Genomic DNA, 20,747 nt, shown 5'->3' with positions numbered 1-20,747 from the left:
ATTACAGGCTTACACCACAACACCCAGCTAATTTTTGCATTTTTAGTAGAGATATGGTTTCACCATTTTGCCAGGCTGATCTCAAACTCCTGACCTCAGGTGATCCTCCCACCTTGGCCTCTCAAAGTGCTGGGATTACAGGTGTGAGCCACTGTGCCTGGCCACATGGTGTGTTTCAATAGAGAGGTCATCAGTATTGTTGCCATCATCATCATTTTTATTATTATTATTTCCTCCTTAAATCTTTCGACCATCCTCTGCTGTAAGGAGGGGACGACTATTATCCCACTTCACAGATATTTTCAGATGAGGATACTGAGGCTCTAAGAAATCAGACAACTTGCCTGAGTTGTTCACTGCCTGGGACATGATGGAACTGAGATGAAACCCTGGCAGGCTGACTTGCATGCACCTGCTCTCCTCAGGGCACTTGGAATCTCCCTGGAGAGAATGGCTCCCACCAAGAGGCACCACATGGTTCCTTCAAGGTCTGTAGGGACAGCAAGTACCCCCAGAACCCTAGTAAGGAGTAGCCACCAGAAGCTTTGGAATGTAGGCCCTCCGTCCCACCCAGTCCTGAGCCTGCTTCCAGGAAGCACGTTGGGAATCTCAGATGACTCTGCTCTGTTCACCCATACCTGAGTGGCTCGTGCAAGCCCATTCAAGGCCTGCATCCCAGGAGGCTTGCTGCCCATTGCCCCCGGGGCAACCACCCTGCCAGCTTGTGACCACCTGCATCAGCACTAGGCCCCAGCTCTGGCTAAGACCCTGAGGGGCAGGGCCAGGGACCTGCAGGTGACTCAGGCTGCTCTGGGAAAATCCCAGGTCCTGATAGTTACAGCTACTTGCAGGAAGAACCACCTGGCAATTCCTCAAACTACCGAGCAGGGAGCACCAAGGGCAGGTGGCATCAGCTTGTCTTGAACAGAAGCTGCTATGAGCTCTTGGTATCCAGGCCCACATGGCTCCAGGTAAACAGAGCCTTACCAGGCACTTCATTCTAACCTGGCAGATATGTGGCCTGAGGCACCTGAAGCCATTAACAAGCGTGGTAATTGGACAATGATTTCCTCTTTAAAATTTAATATAGTTAAAGTCCATTTCATAAATCTGCCAAGCAGAGCCCGGCTAAAGTGGGCCTTTCCTTGACACTGAATCAAAGGTGCTGGGGAAGAACTTGTCAGTCCTATGAAAAGTTAATCAATTTCCAATGCAGAAATAGACAAAGGGAAATTTCCATCTTTGGAAGATTGATCTCAGGCGTTATGGTTGATCTCCCTTTTATTGAACACTCTTACTTGCTTGGTGAAGGGTCATTTTTTTAACATTATCACATTAAATTGCCTTTAATACAGCAGACCAAGCTGAGGATGTTAAATAAAGAGAAAATGCCTCTGCCCCCCTCCCCCCGCACCAAAATAAAATAAAATCATTTTCTTTCTTCTGAGATTTCCTTCTGAGCATTTTCCCTGCAAGACCTTCAGTTCCGAGCACACTGGCTTCTGGCTGTCGCTCCAGCTTAGTGAGGGTGCCTGGAATTTCTACCCTTAGTTACCTTGGGACGTGTGGCTGATCATGCTGGGCAGCCTCTGTGTCCTATGGTTCAGACCACAACCAGAGAGGAGTTTACCAGAGCCTATGTCTGTAGCCTCCGTGCCAGAGTCACAAGGGTGGACATCTGTGTCCTGGGCAGGACAAGGCAGGCAGGGGCGAAGCTCAGGTCTAGGTGGATAGAACGGACGGGTCTGGGAGTGTGCTGTGTCTGGGCAGCACTGCCTGCCATGGGTAAGGGCTGATGGGTGGGTGCATGATGCAGCAGTGACCTCCAGCTCTATGCAGCTGGAAGCTGGCAGACCTCTGTCCCCACACTGAGTTCAGCCACTGTTTGCTGGGTTTATCCGATGGGGTCTTTTCTCTCCTGTCTCCCCATCTATAGCACACAGCAGTAGAGCACGTGGCCTCAAGGATTCCCATCTTAGACTGTCTGGGTCTGTCTGCCTAGACAAGGAAAAGACACACCTGAGCTCTAGTCTAGACTCTGCCCCAAGCACTGTGTGAACCTGGGGAAGCCACTTCCCCTCTCTGAACCCCAGTTTTCTCATCCATAAAATGAAGGAGTCAGACAAGACAAAACCAAAGAGCTTCAGGTACCCCTCAAGGCCCACTGAGCTGTCCCTGGATTCCCTCTTGGCCTGAGTCATTTTCATCAATGCCTATGACTCTAAACTCACCTGATTCTGGCCTTGTTCTCCTCCTCACCCCACAGCATGTGCTGAAGAAGCAGGACCTGGATGAAGACTTACTTGGTTGCTCACCAGGTGACCTCCTCCGATTTGACGACTACAACAGTGACAGCTCCCTGACCCTCCGCGAGTTCTACATGGCCTTCCGTAAGTTGGGTCCCAGTGGGAAAAGGGCTTATTTCTGCAGGTGCTCCTGCACCAAAATGCTGTTGGGTGCCTGGAGTCTGTCCTCAGTTGTCTCCCAGGTTGGTTTCTTATACAGAGGAAAGCTGGTGAATTTGTTCTGCAAAAAGCCTGAGCTTTAAGAAAAGACTAAACGGAGAGTGGATGGGGCCAGAGAGGGCTTGCCCTGTTCCTTTTGAATAAAGATTTTTCTCGCTCTTTGAGGGGCCCAGGACTGTAATTGAAGCATAGCTGTGAGGGCACTGTGAACACCCTTTGGGGGTTCTATGACTGAAGGAGAAGGAAGCAGATTTTAGGGCTATCCTCAGGCTAGGGCCTGGCCATGTGGGGAGCCCTGCCTGGAGGAAAACACCCTGAAGGAGGGCCTGGAGGCTTGGCTATGCAGCAGCAGGGAGCAGTGACTACCCAAGGACAATGGAGAGTGAGGGTCCAACGTGAAGAGAGGGAGGGGATCCCTGGAGAAGAAGGGAAAGTGGGTGCTCTTTGAAAACAGAGGAGGTACTCTGAGTGCCCCTCCAGAGAGTGCCTCATGCATATGCAAGTGGAGGGGATGCCTTCAGGACCTGTATCTTTTACTTGAGGTGATCTTCCAAGAGATTACATTAACCAGAGGTGGTGCTGGGACAGGGCTTACAAGAAATGCAAGATACAAGAGCCATGCGTAGCTCCAGGCAGGGGTCAGCAGAGAGGAGAGGAAAGGGCAGTGCTGGGCCCACGCTGGAGACTAGAGGGGACATCCTTGGCCCAAAAGAGATGAAGCCCCTTACATTGGAAGATGTTCAAGCTCTGCTTAAAGTGGGCAATGCATATACCCTTGGGTGTGACCTGCCAGCTCACAGTTCCTAAGTGCAAGCCCTGGCATTCAAGAGGTGGGTGCAAGCCCACCCCACCCCCAGGGGCACTGAGTACCCTGAGCCACAGAGCCTGGTATCCTCCCTCAACCCCAGCCTTTACCTGGACTCCCTTTTTCCAGCAAAGTATTCCTGCTTCAGAGTGACATCTCTTTGGGCTGTTGCTATTCCACACCTTCACAAGGCCTGAAGAGGGATCCTTGTGATTTGTTGGCAAGAAGGGCTCTTGTGGCAAATAGAGAGGTACTTGGATGACATAAGAGGAGAGAAACAAGCATGGTTCTTCCCTATGGGCAGTGTCCATGAGCTTGACGTGGTTGCAGGGGCCTTTCCAGTTCATATCATCTGTAGCACCAAAGTCCACCCCAGGTTCCAGAGCTTTGCTTGATTTACTGTGACTGTGCAGGGTCCCCGTCATCCTCCTCCCCGCCCACTAGTCAAACTCATACCTGCCTATGTTGGTTCATAATAAGGTGAGAGTGACTGGTAGGCTTATCCTGCTGCGGAGGTGTTTGTCTTGTGGGCCAAAGAGATTATTTCCAGAAATACATCTGGAAATACATTTGGAATGTGTGGAAGTATCCACAACTCCCCACACCTGGTTCATGAGAGCTCATTGTTAAATTTTCAGGAATTTTACAAGCAAACAGTTAGACACTTGGTCGCTTTAAATTGGCCACGTTGGGAATATTTACATCATAGAAATTCACACCACACATCTGCTACCAAAAAGGGGAAGGGGGGACATTTTTTCTTCTCTAGGGAGCCGGTTGTTAAACATTGACCTGCATATCACTGGACAAGACCCTCTCTCCTGCCCTCGGAGTCCACTTCTGGCAATATCTTCCCCACCCGCCTCCCCTCACTGAGACTCCTTGATGATTCCATGGAACATGAACAACAGTAGGCTCAAGCAGCTATGTCAGGTTACAGGAACAGCAGCTCTCTGAGTCAGGAAAGCAGCAACATGTTCTCTGGGGATAGTTCCAAGACATTCCCAAAAACACTCTCTGAGCCTAGACCCCTCTGCCAAAGGAGTTATGAAGGAAAAGCTCAGTGCATTTTTAGAGCCAGAGGCCAAGACTGGACTTCAGGGATTTGTGGGGCATACCAGACATCATTACTTAATGTCCCAGATGCCGTCATCAAGCAGATTATAGCACTGCTTGGGCACCATCTTGGTGCCTGGTACCATAGCAGCCTCTGCTTTATGAGCACAGTTCCCATGAATGGGTCTGGGGCCAAACAGCAAGCTCTTGGCTTTGCTCTCAAGGAAATGGAAGCATCCCTATTGCCTATGATGAAAGAGAAGGCCTCTCCAGCTTCCCTAGTAAGGTCATTATAAACATGAGCTACCCTGGAAAGGGAAGGACGTCATTACCTGACCTCCAGCCACATGTCTCATACAGAGCAATGTGGTGTCAGCTCCCTTCGTTCCTGGATTATTATTTGGAAAGCTTTATAATCATCATTTTTAAAGCAAATTAGATTCTGCTGTCGCTTTGGACTTGTTTTGAACCAGACAGCCAAACCGTTCATCACAGCCCAGCCCAAATAATAGATATGCAATAAAACGTAAACTCACAGCCATTAAGGAAGCCGCAAAATGAGTTAACCCCCACTATAAAGGCTTGACATGCAGCCACTTGGAGCATATGGGGATCAATGGTTTTTCAAAGTCACAGGAACTCTAAACTAAATTCCCATAGCTCTGGTAATAGATTTATGGTTCAGCAAATTTTAAATAGGTAACTGAAATGAGACATATAGGTACAAGTTATTACCCAGCAATCGATGGGCATTAAAGAAATCTCACTAAAACCCAGAAAGTAATATCTCAAACATTTCAGCAACAACATTCTGGATTTAATTTTAAAAACTAGAGCTGATGGGCTGGCAGAGGTTGAGGCATTAGCATTTTATTTTCTAGTCTCTATTTTGCTGGCGTCCTTGGGTATAAGGCAGGGTGAGGTCTGTGGGGTGACTCCAGCTCAGTAGCCTACCGATGCGGAGTCAATCGCTTTACTAAAGGATGATGGGTTTGGGGCTGTTGTACCCAGAGAAGGAAGTTGTATTTATCAGTTTTTGAGGTTTGTGGGGGTGGTCTCCTGAATCATGTCTTCCCATGCAGCTGGCCTGGCCCTGGCTGGGCCATGCTTGCCACAGTCTGCAGCTGGTCAGGGGTGATGCTAGGAGTCCCACAGCTGGTGGCTGTCTGTGCTGAGCTGGTTCATGATGGGGCTGTACCCCCTTCCTGGCTCTGAGGAACAGGTGACTCTCCTCCAGGGTGGCAGGCAGTGCCTAGTCATGGGAGTCAGTTAAGTCTCTTTCTGATTGTCAGATGGAGCCAAGGCTCCCAATTGCCTCTCTCTGTACAGGGACAGGAATGAAATATGAGGGTGCCCCCACTTCCTCCTTTTGTCAACTAAACATTCTCTTTGCATTGTTTTGGCTTCCCAAACCACAGGCTGATCTAGGAACTAAGGGCTCAGTGTCCTTCTCCAGCAGTGCCCTCTGCCTCTCCTTCCCCACGCCACCCCCCACCACCCCAACAAGGAGTAGTGCCACCTGTCCCTGCCATGGCAGAGACCCAGGCTCCAGGGTCACCATAAGCAAGGTGTGTGCTGGCCCTGTCTGTTCATCACAGTAAATTAACCTCAAAGTTGCTCATCTAAAAAGCTTCTCGATAATGCATGGTTTTTGCACTGTTCTGAGTGCTCAGGTTGGGATCAGGGGAAAACACGTTGCTAAAACAAGGATTTTTCTCACTTCAAATTCATTGCAAGTTTCTTCTGCTTTTTAGAAAATAGTTGTCCTTTTAATTACTCCTATGAGATCAAAGCCCACGAATGTGTTGGATGCATGGGAAGGTTTTGAGCAGCTAGCAGATAAAGGGCTTCACGTGTGAAGGTCCGGTGACCACACAGGCAGAGTGTCAGGAGGACCTGGGGTGCTGAATGTAGGGGAGCCAAACACCCTTCCTCACCTCTGACATGTGTAAGCTCCAGGCAAGCAGAAAGGAAAACAGTGTTTTCATCTACAGCACTACCACTGCAGCCAGGGCAACTCTATGAAACAGATGATATGGTCATCTGGTGAATTTGCATCTGTTTTTTCGCCGTCTCTGTTGCAAAGTGAAGGGATAGTGCAGTTTTGTTTACCACACCACTATCCTTTGGAACTAATAGTGCCTGGCCCCATACCAGACTTCCACACACGCTATCTCAGCCAATCCTCACACCCACCCTGTGTTGAGCAGGATGGTAAAATAAGCAACCACAAGCATCCTCACTACCCAGATCTATCTGGCTCTTTATCTAGGTAGGGTGAGTTCAGACAAGGAGCTTAGATGGCAAGGATACTGCTTTGTTCTACTCCATTTCATTCCTGAGTTTTGGATAGTAAGTAACAAGATTTTAAATAGCATGGGGTTCATCAAAAATTTTATCTGAATTTACTTGGCTCTTGAATTTGGAGAGCAAGCAATGCCTATGGGCTGGTCTCAGTTTTGGCTGAAGCCAAGACCATGGGTGCCAGTGACTCCCCCTACCCCAAAGGAAGACACTGGTTTTCCCACACAGGATTTGCAAATAAAGTGGCCGAAGAACTGATTCACTGCCCTTGGTCCCTCATTTTCTCAAGGGCACAAAACAGTTAAAGCTGGAGTGGCCAAGGGAGGAATTGAAAATTGGAAGACAGGGCCGGGCACGGTGGCTCACGCCTGTAATCCCAGCACTTTGGGAGGCCGAGGCGGGCAGATCATGAGGTCGAGAGATCCAGACCGTCCTGGCTAACATGGTGAAACCCGTCTCTACTAAAAATACAAAAAATTAGCTGGGCATGGTCATGGGCGCCTGTAGTCCCAGCTACTCGGGAGGCTGAGGCAGGAGAATGGCATGAACCCAGGAGGCGGAGTTTGCAGTTAGTGGAGATCGCACCACTGCCCTCCAGCCTGGGCAACAGAGCGAGACTCCATCTCAAAAAAATGAAAAAGAAAATTGGAAGACAGAAGGTGTGAGTCTCACCACCTCCTCCCAGAGACAGAGTTGGGGGTGCTGTCCTGACTTCAAGTGCATAGAGAGGGCTTCAAGAAGCCCACTGCCACGTGAGCTTGCCGAGTCTCCTGAGGCCAGCGCTGGAGGACGGGGTTCACAGTCAGTGTTCCATTTGAATGACTTTGCTTGTCAATATCGCTGTAGTTAGTAATAGGCTCTTAGTACTCCAGTTGTATAAAGTGATACCCAGCATTTAACATGTGTCAGCACTGTACACTATGTCCAGTTTCACAGATGAAGAAACTGAAACTCAGAGAAGTAGCTAACCCAAGATCACATAGTCAGCAGGTAGCAGAGTCAGGATTTAGTGGGCGTGTCTGATTCTAGAACTTTCTCATGCATTTAAATAAACTTTACAACACATCTGCATTCTCCATTGAAGAGAATCTCACTGTCCTCACAGTGATTTCCCTAAACTTCAAGCCCCAACTCAATGGTCTTCTCCTCCAGGAGGTCTTTGTCAATTTCTCTTTCCTCCACCAAGCCCCACACACCTTCCTCTGTGTGCCCACAGCCCTGGGTTAACAAGGCTGTGGCCTGATTATTAAGAGTGTGGACTCCAGAGTCCAAGCTAGACCTGGTTTTGAATCTTTATTCTGCGACTGACTAACTGTGTGACTTTGGACAGTTCCCTACCAGAGGTTAAACTGGGCTTCAATTTTCCCATCTGTAAAATGGGAATAACAACCATGCACAGAGTTATTCAGGACTAAAGGAGCTACTTAATGTAAAGTGATTAGTAGCATGAGACTTTGCCTATAGTAAATATTAGGCAAACATTAACCAGGTCAATGATGGCGGCGGTGAGGGTGATGATGAAGATTTCTGTGTGTGCCCCATCACCCTGTGCCATGCCATTGTTGTCCTTCCCCCTCAGGGACCACAGGCTCCCTGAGGATACAGGCTGCTTCACCCATCCTGCACTCCTGCTCAGCATGGGGTATGGCACCCGGGAAGGCCTTGGTCAGAGTTGCTCATTGAGGGCATGAAGGGCATGGAGAAATACATCGGGCAAGGAGAGGAGTCCAGACATGCAGCTGTGGCCAGCGATCCCAGAGGGTCTCTGCATGCCTCCAGGGGGCCTTGAGAAAACAGGGGCAGAGGAAGTGCCTTGTTGGGGCCCCACAGCTGGAGCCCTTGGTAGAGAAGCATCAGCCTGGCTGGAGCAGGCCAGCTGGACATCCCCAGCCTGGACATCCCTAATCACTGGATGAGCAACTGGGTGTGAGGGAAGCCCCTGCTTCTCACATGGGCTAATGATGCCTTATTGAAGATGAAAGTAACTCACACTAGAAAGCTCTCGTCCTGACCCCAGGGCCGCTAACTGGCCATTCAGCCCTCCTCAGAGTAAGTGCTCTGGTCGGCTGGCAGGCTGCGTAATTACCTTTACCTCCGGCAGCCACGTATGCAGAGGAGGGCTCTCGCTTGGCCCGCTCCTCAGCCCTGCGTGCCTGCTGGCCTACAGCCACATCCCTCGTGATGCAGTAGACCCTGGCTGCAGCAGCCCAAGACCAGCAGCCCCACCCAGCCCAACTCCTGCCACCTCACCTGGTGGTCAGCTTTGCTGGCTGTGCAAATCTGCATACCTTCTAAATAATTTATAGGCATAGAATATGGGTTTGTATTTCCATGCTGGGCCCTGGCAGGCTGGCAAGGCAGGCCTCTGGAGCAAAACCGTCGGCCACAAATACTCAAGCTCCCCACTGCAGGTGAGGACAAATGCGGAAGGAAGACCACCGTGGGAAGGCCAGCGGGTCTGCCCTGAAGCTGCTGTAGGCTGAGGCTCTCTGAAAGCAGGGTGAGCTCCTGGGCAGGGAGGGGCAGGCCCGGTCTCATCTCCCATCTGTACACTTGGCGTGGAGTGGCATGGAAGAGGCAGGCCACCAACCTGAGCCTTTCAGAGGAACCTGACCAGGGCAGGGAGAGCAGCACAGGGAAAGGGTGAAGAATTGAGGTTGGGAAGCACAAGAGGAGGAGAACCATGAAAGATGAGGTGGTGTTAGGTCAGCAAACGCACACAGAGCTCACTCTCGGAGAAGCACTGGGCAGAGACTCAGCTGTGAGCAAGACCACAGCAGGCCCTGCCCATGGGGAGCTTGCCACCTGGGTAGAGAGGCAGGGGGTAGAGAGGCAGAAAGATGACCCAATAAACAAAGTAGGAGCTGAGAGACAGCGTCCTGGGTGCAGGAGGACCAACTGTCCCTAGAGGTCAGGAAGGGACATCAGAGTGGATACCTGAACGCCGAGCTAGAGATAACTAGGCAGAGGGTGAGGAAAAAGGTGTCCCAAGCAGGTGAGGGGAGCATGTGATCCCAAGGGACAAGGGGCTTGACTGAGGGAAGAGGCAATACCCAGGGTAGAAAGGCCACCACCACAGTTAGGGCCCCGGAGGCAGAACTCAGACTCAGAGGCCAGGGCTTGGAGAAGGCCAGCTTAGCTCGGCTGTGAGGGGGACCCTCCCCAGCCTCTCCAGAGTTGCCCAGTGAGTGGTGAGTCCCCATCACTGCAGGTATGCCAGCCTGCAAGCCTCTGGAGAGGGGACTGAGTATCAGCTGGAGAGCTGGACTTGGCCTTTGAAGGCCTCTGGTGATGACTGTTGGGACAGACATGCAAGCAGAGCTGTTATTTAAGACCTCCTAGGACCTAAAGCTGTTATCTAAGACCTCCTGATGTTCTGGGGTCTGGACTCTGTCCTTTTTGGCTCTCCCTTGCTATATAAAGACAGAAACACAGCTGAGTGCATGCATCTGCCTCCACCTGCCCCTGCTGTGCAGGAAAAATTGTCAGGAGCCCCTTGGCAAGTGTCTGATGAGTGACTCATCTGCATGAGGAACAGGAGTGGCAGGAATGGGGCCCCCATCTGTGCACTGGGGTTCTGGGTGGAACAATCTCTGTCCCCTATTACACCACAGAGGGCTCAATTCTGAACCAGAACTGATGACTGCTGGCCAGTGCACCCTGCACCAGTTCCTTCTTCTCCCACACTTGGAAGTTTCAAACCCAGACTGCCCCTTTCCCATCTCAATCGTTTACTTCTAACAGCTGCGTGGTGGGAGCGGGCACTTTCTAGTCATTGTCTGGAGCTGAGTCTTCAAGCACTTTCCATTTTTAAAGATCCCAGCTGGAAGTTGTCAATGGCCTCCGTGCAGAGCAATTGAATAGCAGAAAATGAACTAATTACAGGTTGTTATTGAAAATCTATTATATACAAATTGCAAAGAAAACTCATTAAAATATGAAGCTTTGGTGATTTTTTTAAACCCTCCTCTTGGAGGGAGAGGCAGGAGCAGGGTGGCTGGAAACCTTGTCCTTCACTATTCCTGGGGTAAGAACTCCCCCAGGAGCTGCAGAACAGCCTCATGTTCATGTGTCACACAGCCCAACCTGACATCATAAAGCTCGAAATTTTGCATGCAGGAGAGAGCTCTCTGAATGTTAGTAAATACTCAAAAATGGCTGCAGAGGAAACAAGAATTTCATTACAAAGATATAAAATGAGAACAATTTAAATGTCAGCTTTTTACCAGGATAGCACCGTATTGTCCTCATAAATCTCCATGTTTTTGCAAAGCTTTTGTGAGGACTTCAACGTGCAATTAAGCACTGAAGGTCACATTCCCGATTTCTCAGCTTGCTCCCTTGGATTGGAGTGTTGACGGGCTTAGGATGTGAATGCCTGAGCCTTCCAGAGCTCACATCTCAAGGGAGATCTTTGCATGGCCAAGGCTACCTCCCAGGCTCCAGGCAGGAGCCCAGAAACCAAACTGAGGGTAACAGGGAGTGCCCCCAAGCCCACTGCCTCCTTGGCCTGCCAGCACTGCCCTTGTCTCCGCGTGGGTGTGGGTGGTGTGAGCTCTGAGGTACCTAGTGATAACCACCAGGTGTACTGAGGTGTGGAGAAGACCCACCTTGGCATGTTTCTGAAAGGTAAACCTTGCCTGAGGTTGTACCAGTCTAGGAAGGATGCTTAGGGCACAATCACCAGTTCTCTAGCTTGTTGCTCTTTCCTTCCTCTCTGGTCACCTGTTCTCAGGCTCCATGACAGTGCCCTGCAAAACCCCACCACCACTACTACAAGGCCCAGCTTGTGGGCTGCACGGGAACAAGCTGTGTCCTGGGGTTAGGGAGTGGTGGGGATGTAAGAGGAACTCCACTCACATGGGACATAGTGACTGACTGGGTGAAGAGCTGTGGGCCGCACTCAGGGCCAGGGCACTCAGAAGCCTTGGCACCAGAGTGGCCCCTGATAGGAGCTGGCTGGAGAGCCAGACCCTGGGGACAGACAGTCCTTGGCTAGGCAGAGAGAGGCATTGGACACCTGAGCTACTACTGCCTGCCTGAAGCAGCAGATGAGGAGTGAGCTGGAAACCCCCAGAAGATAGGCCAGTGCCCCATCTGAGATTTTCTCAGCATCAGCAATACTGATCCCTACTTATCGTGGCCCTTCCTGAGCAGCTCTTTAGCCCCAAAGGCTAAGGAGCACCTCTTCTAGCCCAGAGGCCAGCCATTCCCCACACCCTCACTCTGGATTGAGGACCGAGGCAGGCTGAGAGCAGGAGAGTCACCAGGTGGTTGAAATATAGTCAGAGGCCACAGGACTAATGAGTGTATGCAAAGACGGCAGCAGGGCTAGACAGTAACAAATGCAGGAGGCACAAAAGGACAAAGGGAAAGTAGGGGTGACCTCGAAGAGCTGGCAGGGTGGTTATGGCCCAAGGCTCTTGTTCCAGCGGGAGGACAAGACCAGCAGAGCAGAGAAGAGGAGCCTAGCACTTTCCATGTGGTGGGCATTCAGCCTGGCACAGAGTAGGTGCTTGACAAACATTTGTCACCAGGATTAAAGACCATGGTGGACTTTTTAAAAGTTGTAGTAAAGAGAAAATGTTCAGAGCTGTTGTGGCAGTTCCCAGAGAGAATGAAGAACAGACCTGAGGGTTCCCCTTGATGGTGGAATCATCCTGTTGCCCACATGTGGCACGCGCCGGGTGAGCAGCTCACCATGGTTCCACACGGTGGTCTGTGAGCTGGTGGCTGAGGGGCAGAGAGGGGACATGGAAGCTGCAGTCACCCCTCGGTTTGGCACCATGCTCCCGTTTACTCACTGCTGTCCTGGTGGGACTCCTGTTTCCCCCAAAGCTGGCCTTCCACGGGACTGTGCCAAGCCACCCTAGCACCCTTTATAACAGAGCATCTGTCCTTACCAAATGCCTCCCAGAGGCTCCCCAGATACCATAAGGAGGCCCGAGGTAAGAGGTAGAGTGGGATTAAAATGTGCTCTTCAGTAAAGTGTGCGTACCCAAGTCTTATCTGATTTCCCTTTTTGGAAGACCTGTGAAGTCAGAGGATGGCAGAGGCTGTGGAAGTTGATCTTTCTGGGTATTTATTTGTGTTCTTGATAAGCAGGAAGAGAAAGGTCATCACAAGTGCAGCCTGGAAATAAACCAATGGGAGATCTTCCCCGTGGATGGAGGAGCAGATGTTCTGAGTCTATGTAGAAGGGGGCACACGTAACGGCCATATGTTCAGAGCCCCGAGTTCTCATTTAGCTCACACAGGATTTGGAGGGGTTCTGGAGGTCCCAGGTTTTTGCCTTTACATATGAAGGCTGATAGCATCTTTGGACCCTTGGGATCCTGATTTTGACTGGGACAAGCGAACGCTCGTAACTAGTTTGTGGAACTACAGGCTGGACTCAGCACAGGTACAAGCAGAAGAGTTTTGTTCTCCTCTGCTCAGACTTCCCGGTGAATCCAAATCTTCCCCTGGCTGTGGGCTGAGGAGGGTGATGAGCTGAGGACCGCTCAGCAGTTTGGTCGCCAACACGAGGTGGCTTTCTGTCACTCTTTAGCTTGGGGGTACTTGGTAATGGCTTTCCATTTTGGGCTTCCACTAGAATTCCAACACTGCAGCAACAGTCCCATCCCGGCCCCACTCCCCATCTAGATCTTCTCAGGGAAGGTGCAAGGAGGCCTCTGTGCGAGCCACCTGGGGCAGCCTGCAAGCTATGCCCTTGGAGAGCTGTCCTTCTCCAGATGGCATGGGCAATTTTTCGTCAGATGGTGCTTCAGGCAGAACAACTGTTTATATACTTGTTGGGACTGCAAAACGCATCCAGGTGGGGTGGGAATGGGCCCCAAAGGACTCTCTCCCCCTCCACAGGTGGTGGGATGGGCAGTGTATGGAGCGGCACCTCCAAGTCCACCCCACATTCTCCATCTGGGTGGCGTCTCTGGGCTTACTCATCTTCCCAATCCCCTTCAGACAGAGCCTCCACTAGCGAGTTGCTAATGACTCTCCAGAGCCCGTTGCTTCCCAGCAACCACTGCAGGCTGCGTGCTCACTGTGTGCCAGATGCCATGAGAAGCATCTGGCAGGCAGAACCTCTCCTGACCTCCGAGTTCCAAAAGTAAGGAAACCAAGGCCCAAGGAGGTTGGGGCTGCAGAGCCCAACTCACAGCGAGGTGTGGCAGTTCCAGACCTGCGCACTTTGGCAGGATGCTGGCTGCACTTCTGCTCCAGCCACGACTCTTTGGAGTCTTTGTGTCTTCCCCCATGATGTGTGACTCTGGGGTGGGCAGAGGGTGGGCTCAGTGAGACAGACCCTCTCTGGGAGCTGTTCACCTGTGCTGCGGCAGATGGCAGGGCCCCCGAACTGGCATCCTTTCTGTGTTCTGAAGTCCGTGTGCCACAGGTGTTTTCAGACACATTTCACCTGGGTCCCTTTCAGATGACAGTGTGAAAGGAGCAGGATTACTGTCCTGCAGAACCGTAGCAGTTGACGCCTCCAACCTCCTGACAAAGCTCAGGGCTTCCGGCTCCACAGAGAAAGCGGGGCCCGAGCAGTAGACCTGTTATTCAGAACAGGTGTCCCGTGGAGGGCTGCTTTCTCTCAAACCCAAACCCCATCAAATATCCACTCCTTCTCAGCTCCCATAAATAAATGCACCTCCAGAGACTCCTCTTCTGAGCCACTTCCAGCCCTGGTGTTGGTCTTGACCCTCAATAGTCTACCTCTGTGCCATGGTGCTTGGAAATGTGCTGATGCTTGGCAGCAGGTTCAACATCAGGGGAACGATGGCTTGGAAACAGAAGTCACATCCCTGCGTTTCATGGGTGTTCGAAACACCCATCCCTCGGTAAATTGCTGACACCTTGGTGAAGGCTGACAGCCTTCAGAGGAGCTCGCAGGAAGCCCCAGGCTGAATACTGTCCAGGCAGCAACTGTACCAGGCCACAGCTGGGGAGGCCACTGCTCCGTGCTCAGGGCACAGTAGGGGATTTAAGGACAGTGGAGTCGACTCCTGGTTGGCTCAGACAGAACAAACAGGGTTGGGTGGGGAACGGGGCCTAAAAGTACTACAGGTTAAATAACTCAGCATCTAGAAGCTCTAGAACAAAGCTAGCCCAGGACCCTGCCACCCCTGACACCTGGAGGTGCTGAGTGAAAGAGCAGACTTGGTAACAAGCAGACTGTGTCCCTGTGGGAGATGTGGCCACCATGTCTCCTTCCTCATGTCCCCTAGTGCAGAGGGAGCAGGGTAGGTGCAAGGTACAGCTGGATCCGGCCATCCTGCATCCCGGGCCTCCACCAACACCCTTGAGGCTTGAGGGCTTAGGGCACTTACAGAATGACTGTCCTGTGAATGGTGGCCAAGCGATGGACAGAGCTTCCTGGTAAAGCTAAGGGCTTCTGAGTTTGGGAAAACACAGAAAATATGGAATGTTCTGTGGCAGAAGGGCCAGCTGTGAGGAAGGTGGGGCTTTGGAAAAGGAGCAATAGTGGCCACACCTTAAAGGCAGCCCTGGAGGCAACCCAGTGTGTCTCAGGCTAAATGCAGATGTCTGCCCTGTAGACAGTGTACCGACTAATTGTATTCCATGCAGTTCAAAGTTCTGCTCATTTTTCCTGGGTCTCACCCTCCCCAGCCCCCCAATCACAGAGCACCTATCTCCCCTTGCCTTCAACTAAAGATGTGCACACACCTTCCCAGACACAAGGAGGAGCGGTAATGGGGCAGCCTTTCAGGGAGCTCTGGCTTCTGCTGGTTGGAGAAGCAGTTGGTAGCTGCATCTAATTGGAAAGGAATGCCAGTGGGCTTCCCCTCTGGATGCTTCCCTCGAATTCTTTAAATTAACAATAAAGGCCTGGGCTGAGCAGGGCTCCCAGACCCAGAGTCAGCTCTCCATCATTCAGAGGCTGACTGTCCACTTTGGAAAATTCATGCCAGACTCTCCACAGCCTCCCTGCCTCCCACCTGCCAGCCACCGCCTGGTTAGAATTTGAAGGCAGCCCATGTGAAGGGGAAGCAGAGACAGCACAGGGTGGGGGAAACTCAAAGCAACTGGATGTGCTGCTGGTTAAGGGCTCTGGGGAATAGTGGTTTTTGAGAGGAGGGAGGAACTCAGCATTAAATGGACATAAGGAGAGAGACTGGGGACATCTGGCCATGTGGGCCCTTCCTGAGCCTTCACACTCATGTGTGCACCTCCCTTTGAAGTCAGGAGAGGTAATTGATCTTGCCGGACTCAGCCCAAGCCTATGATCCCTGTCCTTGAGACCACAGGCCCCAGCCCCTCTGTAAGCAGCCCTGGCCAGGCAGCTGAGCAGATGAAATATTCCCAGGCCCCAGAGTGAGCAGTGTGACTTTAAAAAGTCTGTGTTAGACTAGACTGACTGCACCCAACCTGTTCCTTTTGAAAACAGTGTCTCAGAAGGCTCAGACCCTTACAAGCTCTGTAACCTCAAATGTCTACCAAGATGCCCAGGCTGCAGGGAGTAGCCCTCATCCCAGGGGAGAAGTGCGGTCCTTACAATGGCACAACCACAAAGGCTCTGGCCTGGGCCTCGGTCTCACCAAAGGGACTGGCCTCCTGGTCTCCAGCCCCGGTTCCTGATCCTCAGATGAAGATGTTCTGATGCCATGGGCACTTCCAGGGAGAATGGCCTGGCAAGTGGCTGTCCCTCAGTTCTCTGCAGAGGACAGTAAGCTTCCAGAGCGAACTGAGACACCCCTGCAGGTGCCATATGAACCAGCACCATGGCTGAGTTTCCTGCTCTCAGATGTGACAGACATGGTCTTTGAAGTCACAAAGCCAACAGGTTAGGAAGCTTTTGGGCTTCAGCTCTGAGTAGGCAGGAGTTTAAGGAAACGCCCCAAATTGAAGCAACACAACAGGTGAATATTTGCTCTTGTGTATCCATTCATGCCTACCATCTGCCCCAGGCAAGTTCTGGACTGAGCCCTGGGAAAAGAACGGTGATGTGACAAGCCTGGCCCTGTCATCCTGTCTGCAAGTTGATTACTAAGAAACTAGTCCAGGGCCCACAGTGGGGAAGCCCACCCACGATGGAGTGTTGGCTGGATGGGTAGACACTTGCCCAGCACCTGGTGTAGAGGTATCACACACCTAAGGAGCAGAGCATTGCAGGGCTCACCATTTGTTGCAGAGCTTGCCTCTGAAGCCACATAATTAATTTCAGGTAATCATACAGCATTCATAGTTGATGCTAAGCTATTCTAAGTGAATTCATTAATCCTTGCAACAATCTATGAGAGAGGAACTATCGTTATCCCCTTTTTATAGATGAGGCCCAGAGGCACCATGCTAGAGTAACTTGCCCACCTCTCAGCTAGAGAGTTACAGGGCAGGGTTTGAACCCAGGAGTTCAGCTTCCAAGCCTGTGTTCTTACCTACTAAGCTATGCTGCCTCTCAAGTCATTCTAGACAATCTTGGTCACCAGCGTCTGTTTCGGGAGACCCCTTGGGTGCCTCAAACTTGGCAGGTACCAGTGGCTAGGGATAGAGGACTGCTGGTCCAGATGAGGGATGGGGGACTGTTGGTCCCGACGCTGCCCACCCCACCTGGCATCCTGTCCCACAAGGGCCAGCCCATCAGAAACACCCTGGCTTCTAGAATCTGTGCTACCCAGCAGAGTCCAGGAGGGACTACAGTGAGGCCTCAGGGGTCCTACACCCAATTTGGCAAGCACTTCTTGAGACTTCATATGCCCACTCTAGATTTCTGTGAGAGCTGGGGCCAGTCAGGTGCACAGGATTCTCATGAAGGAGGCAGGGAGCAGGAGGCTGTGGCTGGTGGCGGTGCTGTGACATTTGTTATTACTAATAACATTGACTGAGTGTTAAGCAGCTTAACATTATCTCATTTAGTGACATTCAATCCTTATGAAAAGATACCATGTGTCTCATTTTGGAGGTGAAGAGCCGGAGACACAGAGAGATTAAGTCATTGCCTGCGGTTACCCAGTAGACCAAAAATTCCAACCCATGCATGATGGCTCCAGCACTCCATCAGCACATCTGATGAGGCCACCTGCCACCCAGGAGTCCCACCGAGCCTTGGCTTGAGGACAGGTGGGAGCACCCTCCTCTGCCCCTGGAACCCTGGGGCTCACACATTCCATCTTTGTGCCTGATTTAATCATGAAAACCAAGTGTTCTCTTCTTATTCAGGAGGTTGATTCTTCCTCTGTCTGGCAGGGATGTTGTAATAACCAATTAACACGCATTTGCAAAATGCTTTGAGATCCTGCACGTAGGATACCATTTGTGCAAAATCAGTTTTTTTGGTAACACTATTTGACATGAAAAATTGTCCTTTTTTCTCCTGTAGAGAGCTTTTTTTCAAAATGCTTTCCATCAAAGGGTGCAATTATGAACTCTGGAAGACTTCCTGATGCCATCAAGGTAGGCAGGTACTCCCTGCCCATGTGACCTTAGAGGTGCCCCCTCAGAACCTACACCTGAGGCTGCAGTGTCCCCACCAGCCCCAGCCCCCAAGGCAGGCCTGCAGGTGAAAAGCGCTTAGCCCTGGAGGCAGTGTGCAGTCATTCACACAAATACTTCCTGGCAGGAGCTGTTCTAGGCTGCAGAAATTCAACAGGTTTCAACACAGACAAAAACTCTTGCCCTCACGGAACTTGCATTGCAGGGAGGAGACACAGATAAACAACAATGGATGCGTAGATTACAACGTGAGTAGTACTTTTGAGAACAGCAACACAGAGGGCAGGGTAGGGCAGGGCAGGGCAGGGGTGGGCAAAATTAAATACGATAGCCCAGGGAAAGCCTCATCCAGAGGGGCTATGTGAGCCAGGTGTTGAAGGGGTGAGGGCACTCGCCACACAGTCACTGGGGGAAGATGTGTCCTAGCCCCCTAGGTAAAAATAGATCTGATGGTTGGAGTGGTATGGGAAGCTGGGGGCAGGGTCAAAGGTCCTGGGGGCCCCTGGAAGCTAACCTAAGCACTTTTGTTTTCACAATGGGTGAAACTAGATTATTGGAGGGCTTCAAGTAGAGAAGGGATGTGATCTGACTTTATATTTTAAAGGAAGCACTTTGGCTGCTGTTTTGAGAAAAGACTGTTACAGGGCAAAAGTAGGAGCATGTAGACAAGTTAGGAGGCTGTTGCAATAATCCATCTAATGGGCACGATGGTGGTGAGGAGAGGCTGGATCATGGGTGTATTCTGAAGGGCGGTGCCAAAGAGATTTGCTGATGAGTTGCATGTGGTTATTAGAAAAGAAAGGAGTCCAGGATAACTCCAGGGTTTTGGGCATGAGGACTGGAAGGACGGAGTTGCCATTAACTGAGACAGAGGAGACCATGGGTGGAGGAGGTTTGGGAGGGAAGATCAGGAGTTAATTTGGGGGCATACTGAGTTTGAGATGCTATCAGACATTCAAGTGGCAGTGTTGAACAGGCAGTTGGATAGACGAGGAGAGGTCTAGGCTGAAGATGGAAACTTGGAAACCCTTAGCATACTGACAGCATTTAAAGCTCTGTGTTGGATGAGATCACTGAGTAGGTGATTGTGGATAGAGAAGAGAAGCCAAGACAGAGCCCTAAGAGCCTCTGATGGGAAGAGGTCAGGAAGAGGAGTGGGAGCCCCAAAAGAGAATGAGAGGAAGATGCCAGAGTGGTGGGAGGAAACCCAGGCAAGTGCAATGTCCTGGGAGCCAAGAGAAGAGTGAGTCAGGAAGCGGTCAGCTGTCCCAAGTGCTGAAAGCTCAGTTAACATGAGGACAAGGAAAAGAGACTTGTGTTAGTCATTTGGAGGTCTTCGGCGTGAAAGGCAGTTTCCATGCAATGGGATGGGAGAGGGTACAAAAGTCTCATTGGATTGGGTTTAAGATGGAGTGGGAAGAAAGGAACTGGAGAAACTAAATGAAGATAAATCTTCTGAGGAGTTTTGCAGCAAAGAACAGAATAGGGCAGTAGCTAAAAGGATAGCAGGGCCAAGAAGGCTTTTGCAAACACACAGGAGCAACCGGCATGTCTGTGGATGAGCAGAGTCAAGTAAAAAGGGGAAACTGAGGCTGTGGAAGGAAGAGGCAGTACAACCAGATGACTTCTTTGAGTAGGCGAGGGGAGGTGGAATCCAGGGCCCAGGTTGGAGGTTGTCTTAGATGCATGGGTGGCAGACCCAGTTAACAGGAAAGAAGCCTGAGAGTGTGAACCGACAGAGATGGGTGGGTCGGTGTGGTGGGTGCGTGTGCAGACATCTGTTTTCTCAGTGAATCAGGAAGCAAGGTCATGGCTGAGCGTGAGGATAGGGGAAGAGATGTGGAAGTCTGAGGAGGGAGAAGAAGGTCGGGAACGATTGTGTAGGAGAGTGAAAGAGGGACAGATGCAGAGGAGGCGGTGTGATCTCTGGACAGCTTTTGGGACCCACTTGAGGGCCCTAGTCCTGAATCCAAAGTGAGACTAGTCAGCAGGGTGGCCGTTTGCCCAGCACGTTCACCTACCCGGGTATAGGCAGACAGCACCCAGACAGATTTCACCAGGGCTGGAGGATTGTCAAGAGGGGGTAAGGGAATTGAGTGTGTGCAACAGTATCATTCCAGTGATTTAAATTCCATGGAATTCCATGGTAAGGAGGAAGCAACATCACCACAGGTGACAGGCATACAGTTGGTCAGTAGATTCCCGGTGGAGCTGAAGAATTCTTGGAGTCTGGATACCAGACAGAATAAAGCAGAAGAGATGGGAGGTGATCAGAGAGTAGGATGCCTGTAGATATGAGTTTTCAGGCTGCTATAATTTGTAATGACAGTGTCTGGACTCCAGGATATGGCCACCTGTAAGGTGGAGAGTTGGCAGGTAATCAACTTGGATGTTTAAATTACCTGGAGCTTACACAGGTGCCATATAAGGGAGACTACTGTTAGCCATAGGCTACAACACAGGAAATGGGGTGGGGCATAACCCAGAGTCAGCAGATGACTGCAGCAAAGAGGAGTGGTGGGTGGCACGTGGAGCATGCACGGGGGTTTCCCTTTCTCCCTGAGAGCAGGTTCTCTGAGGCAGGGTCTCTTTTTATGCCCATTTTACAGAAGAGGAACGGAGGCATCAAAAAGTTGTACGTGGTGGTAGAGATGAAATTCAAATCAGGG

At 51.1% G+C, this 20,747-nt stretch overlaps 1 protein-coding gene across 3 annotated transcripts in view; it reads left to right on the top strand.

Moving 5' to 3' along the window:
- Window positions 1–20,747, top strand: part of FSTL4 (follistatin like 4) — a 413,052-nt gene that overhangs the window by 291,326 nt on the left and 100,979 nt on the right. For all 3 annotated transcript variants that reach the window (XM_031011434.3, XM_055386609.2, XM_055386610.2), the window contains one exon: window positions 2,267–2,390. In XM_031011434.3, the coding sequence (XP_030867294.2) occupies window positions 2,267–2,390 (124 nt within the window). The remainder of the gene's footprint in view (window positions 1–2,266; window positions 2,391–20,747) is intronic.

The sequence above is a fragment of the Gorilla gorilla genome, chromosome 4, assembly GCF_029281585.2.
Source record: "Gorilla gorilla gorilla isolate KB3781 chromosome 4, NHGRI_mGorGor1-v2.1_pri, whole genome shotgun sequence".
Taxonomy (NCBI): domain Eukaryota; kingdom Metazoa; phylum Chordata; class Mammalia; order Primates; family Hominidae; genus Gorilla; species Gorilla gorilla.
The sequence above is the reverse complement of the archived record's forward strand: the minus strand, read 5'-3'. Positions and strand labels throughout refer to the sequence as shown.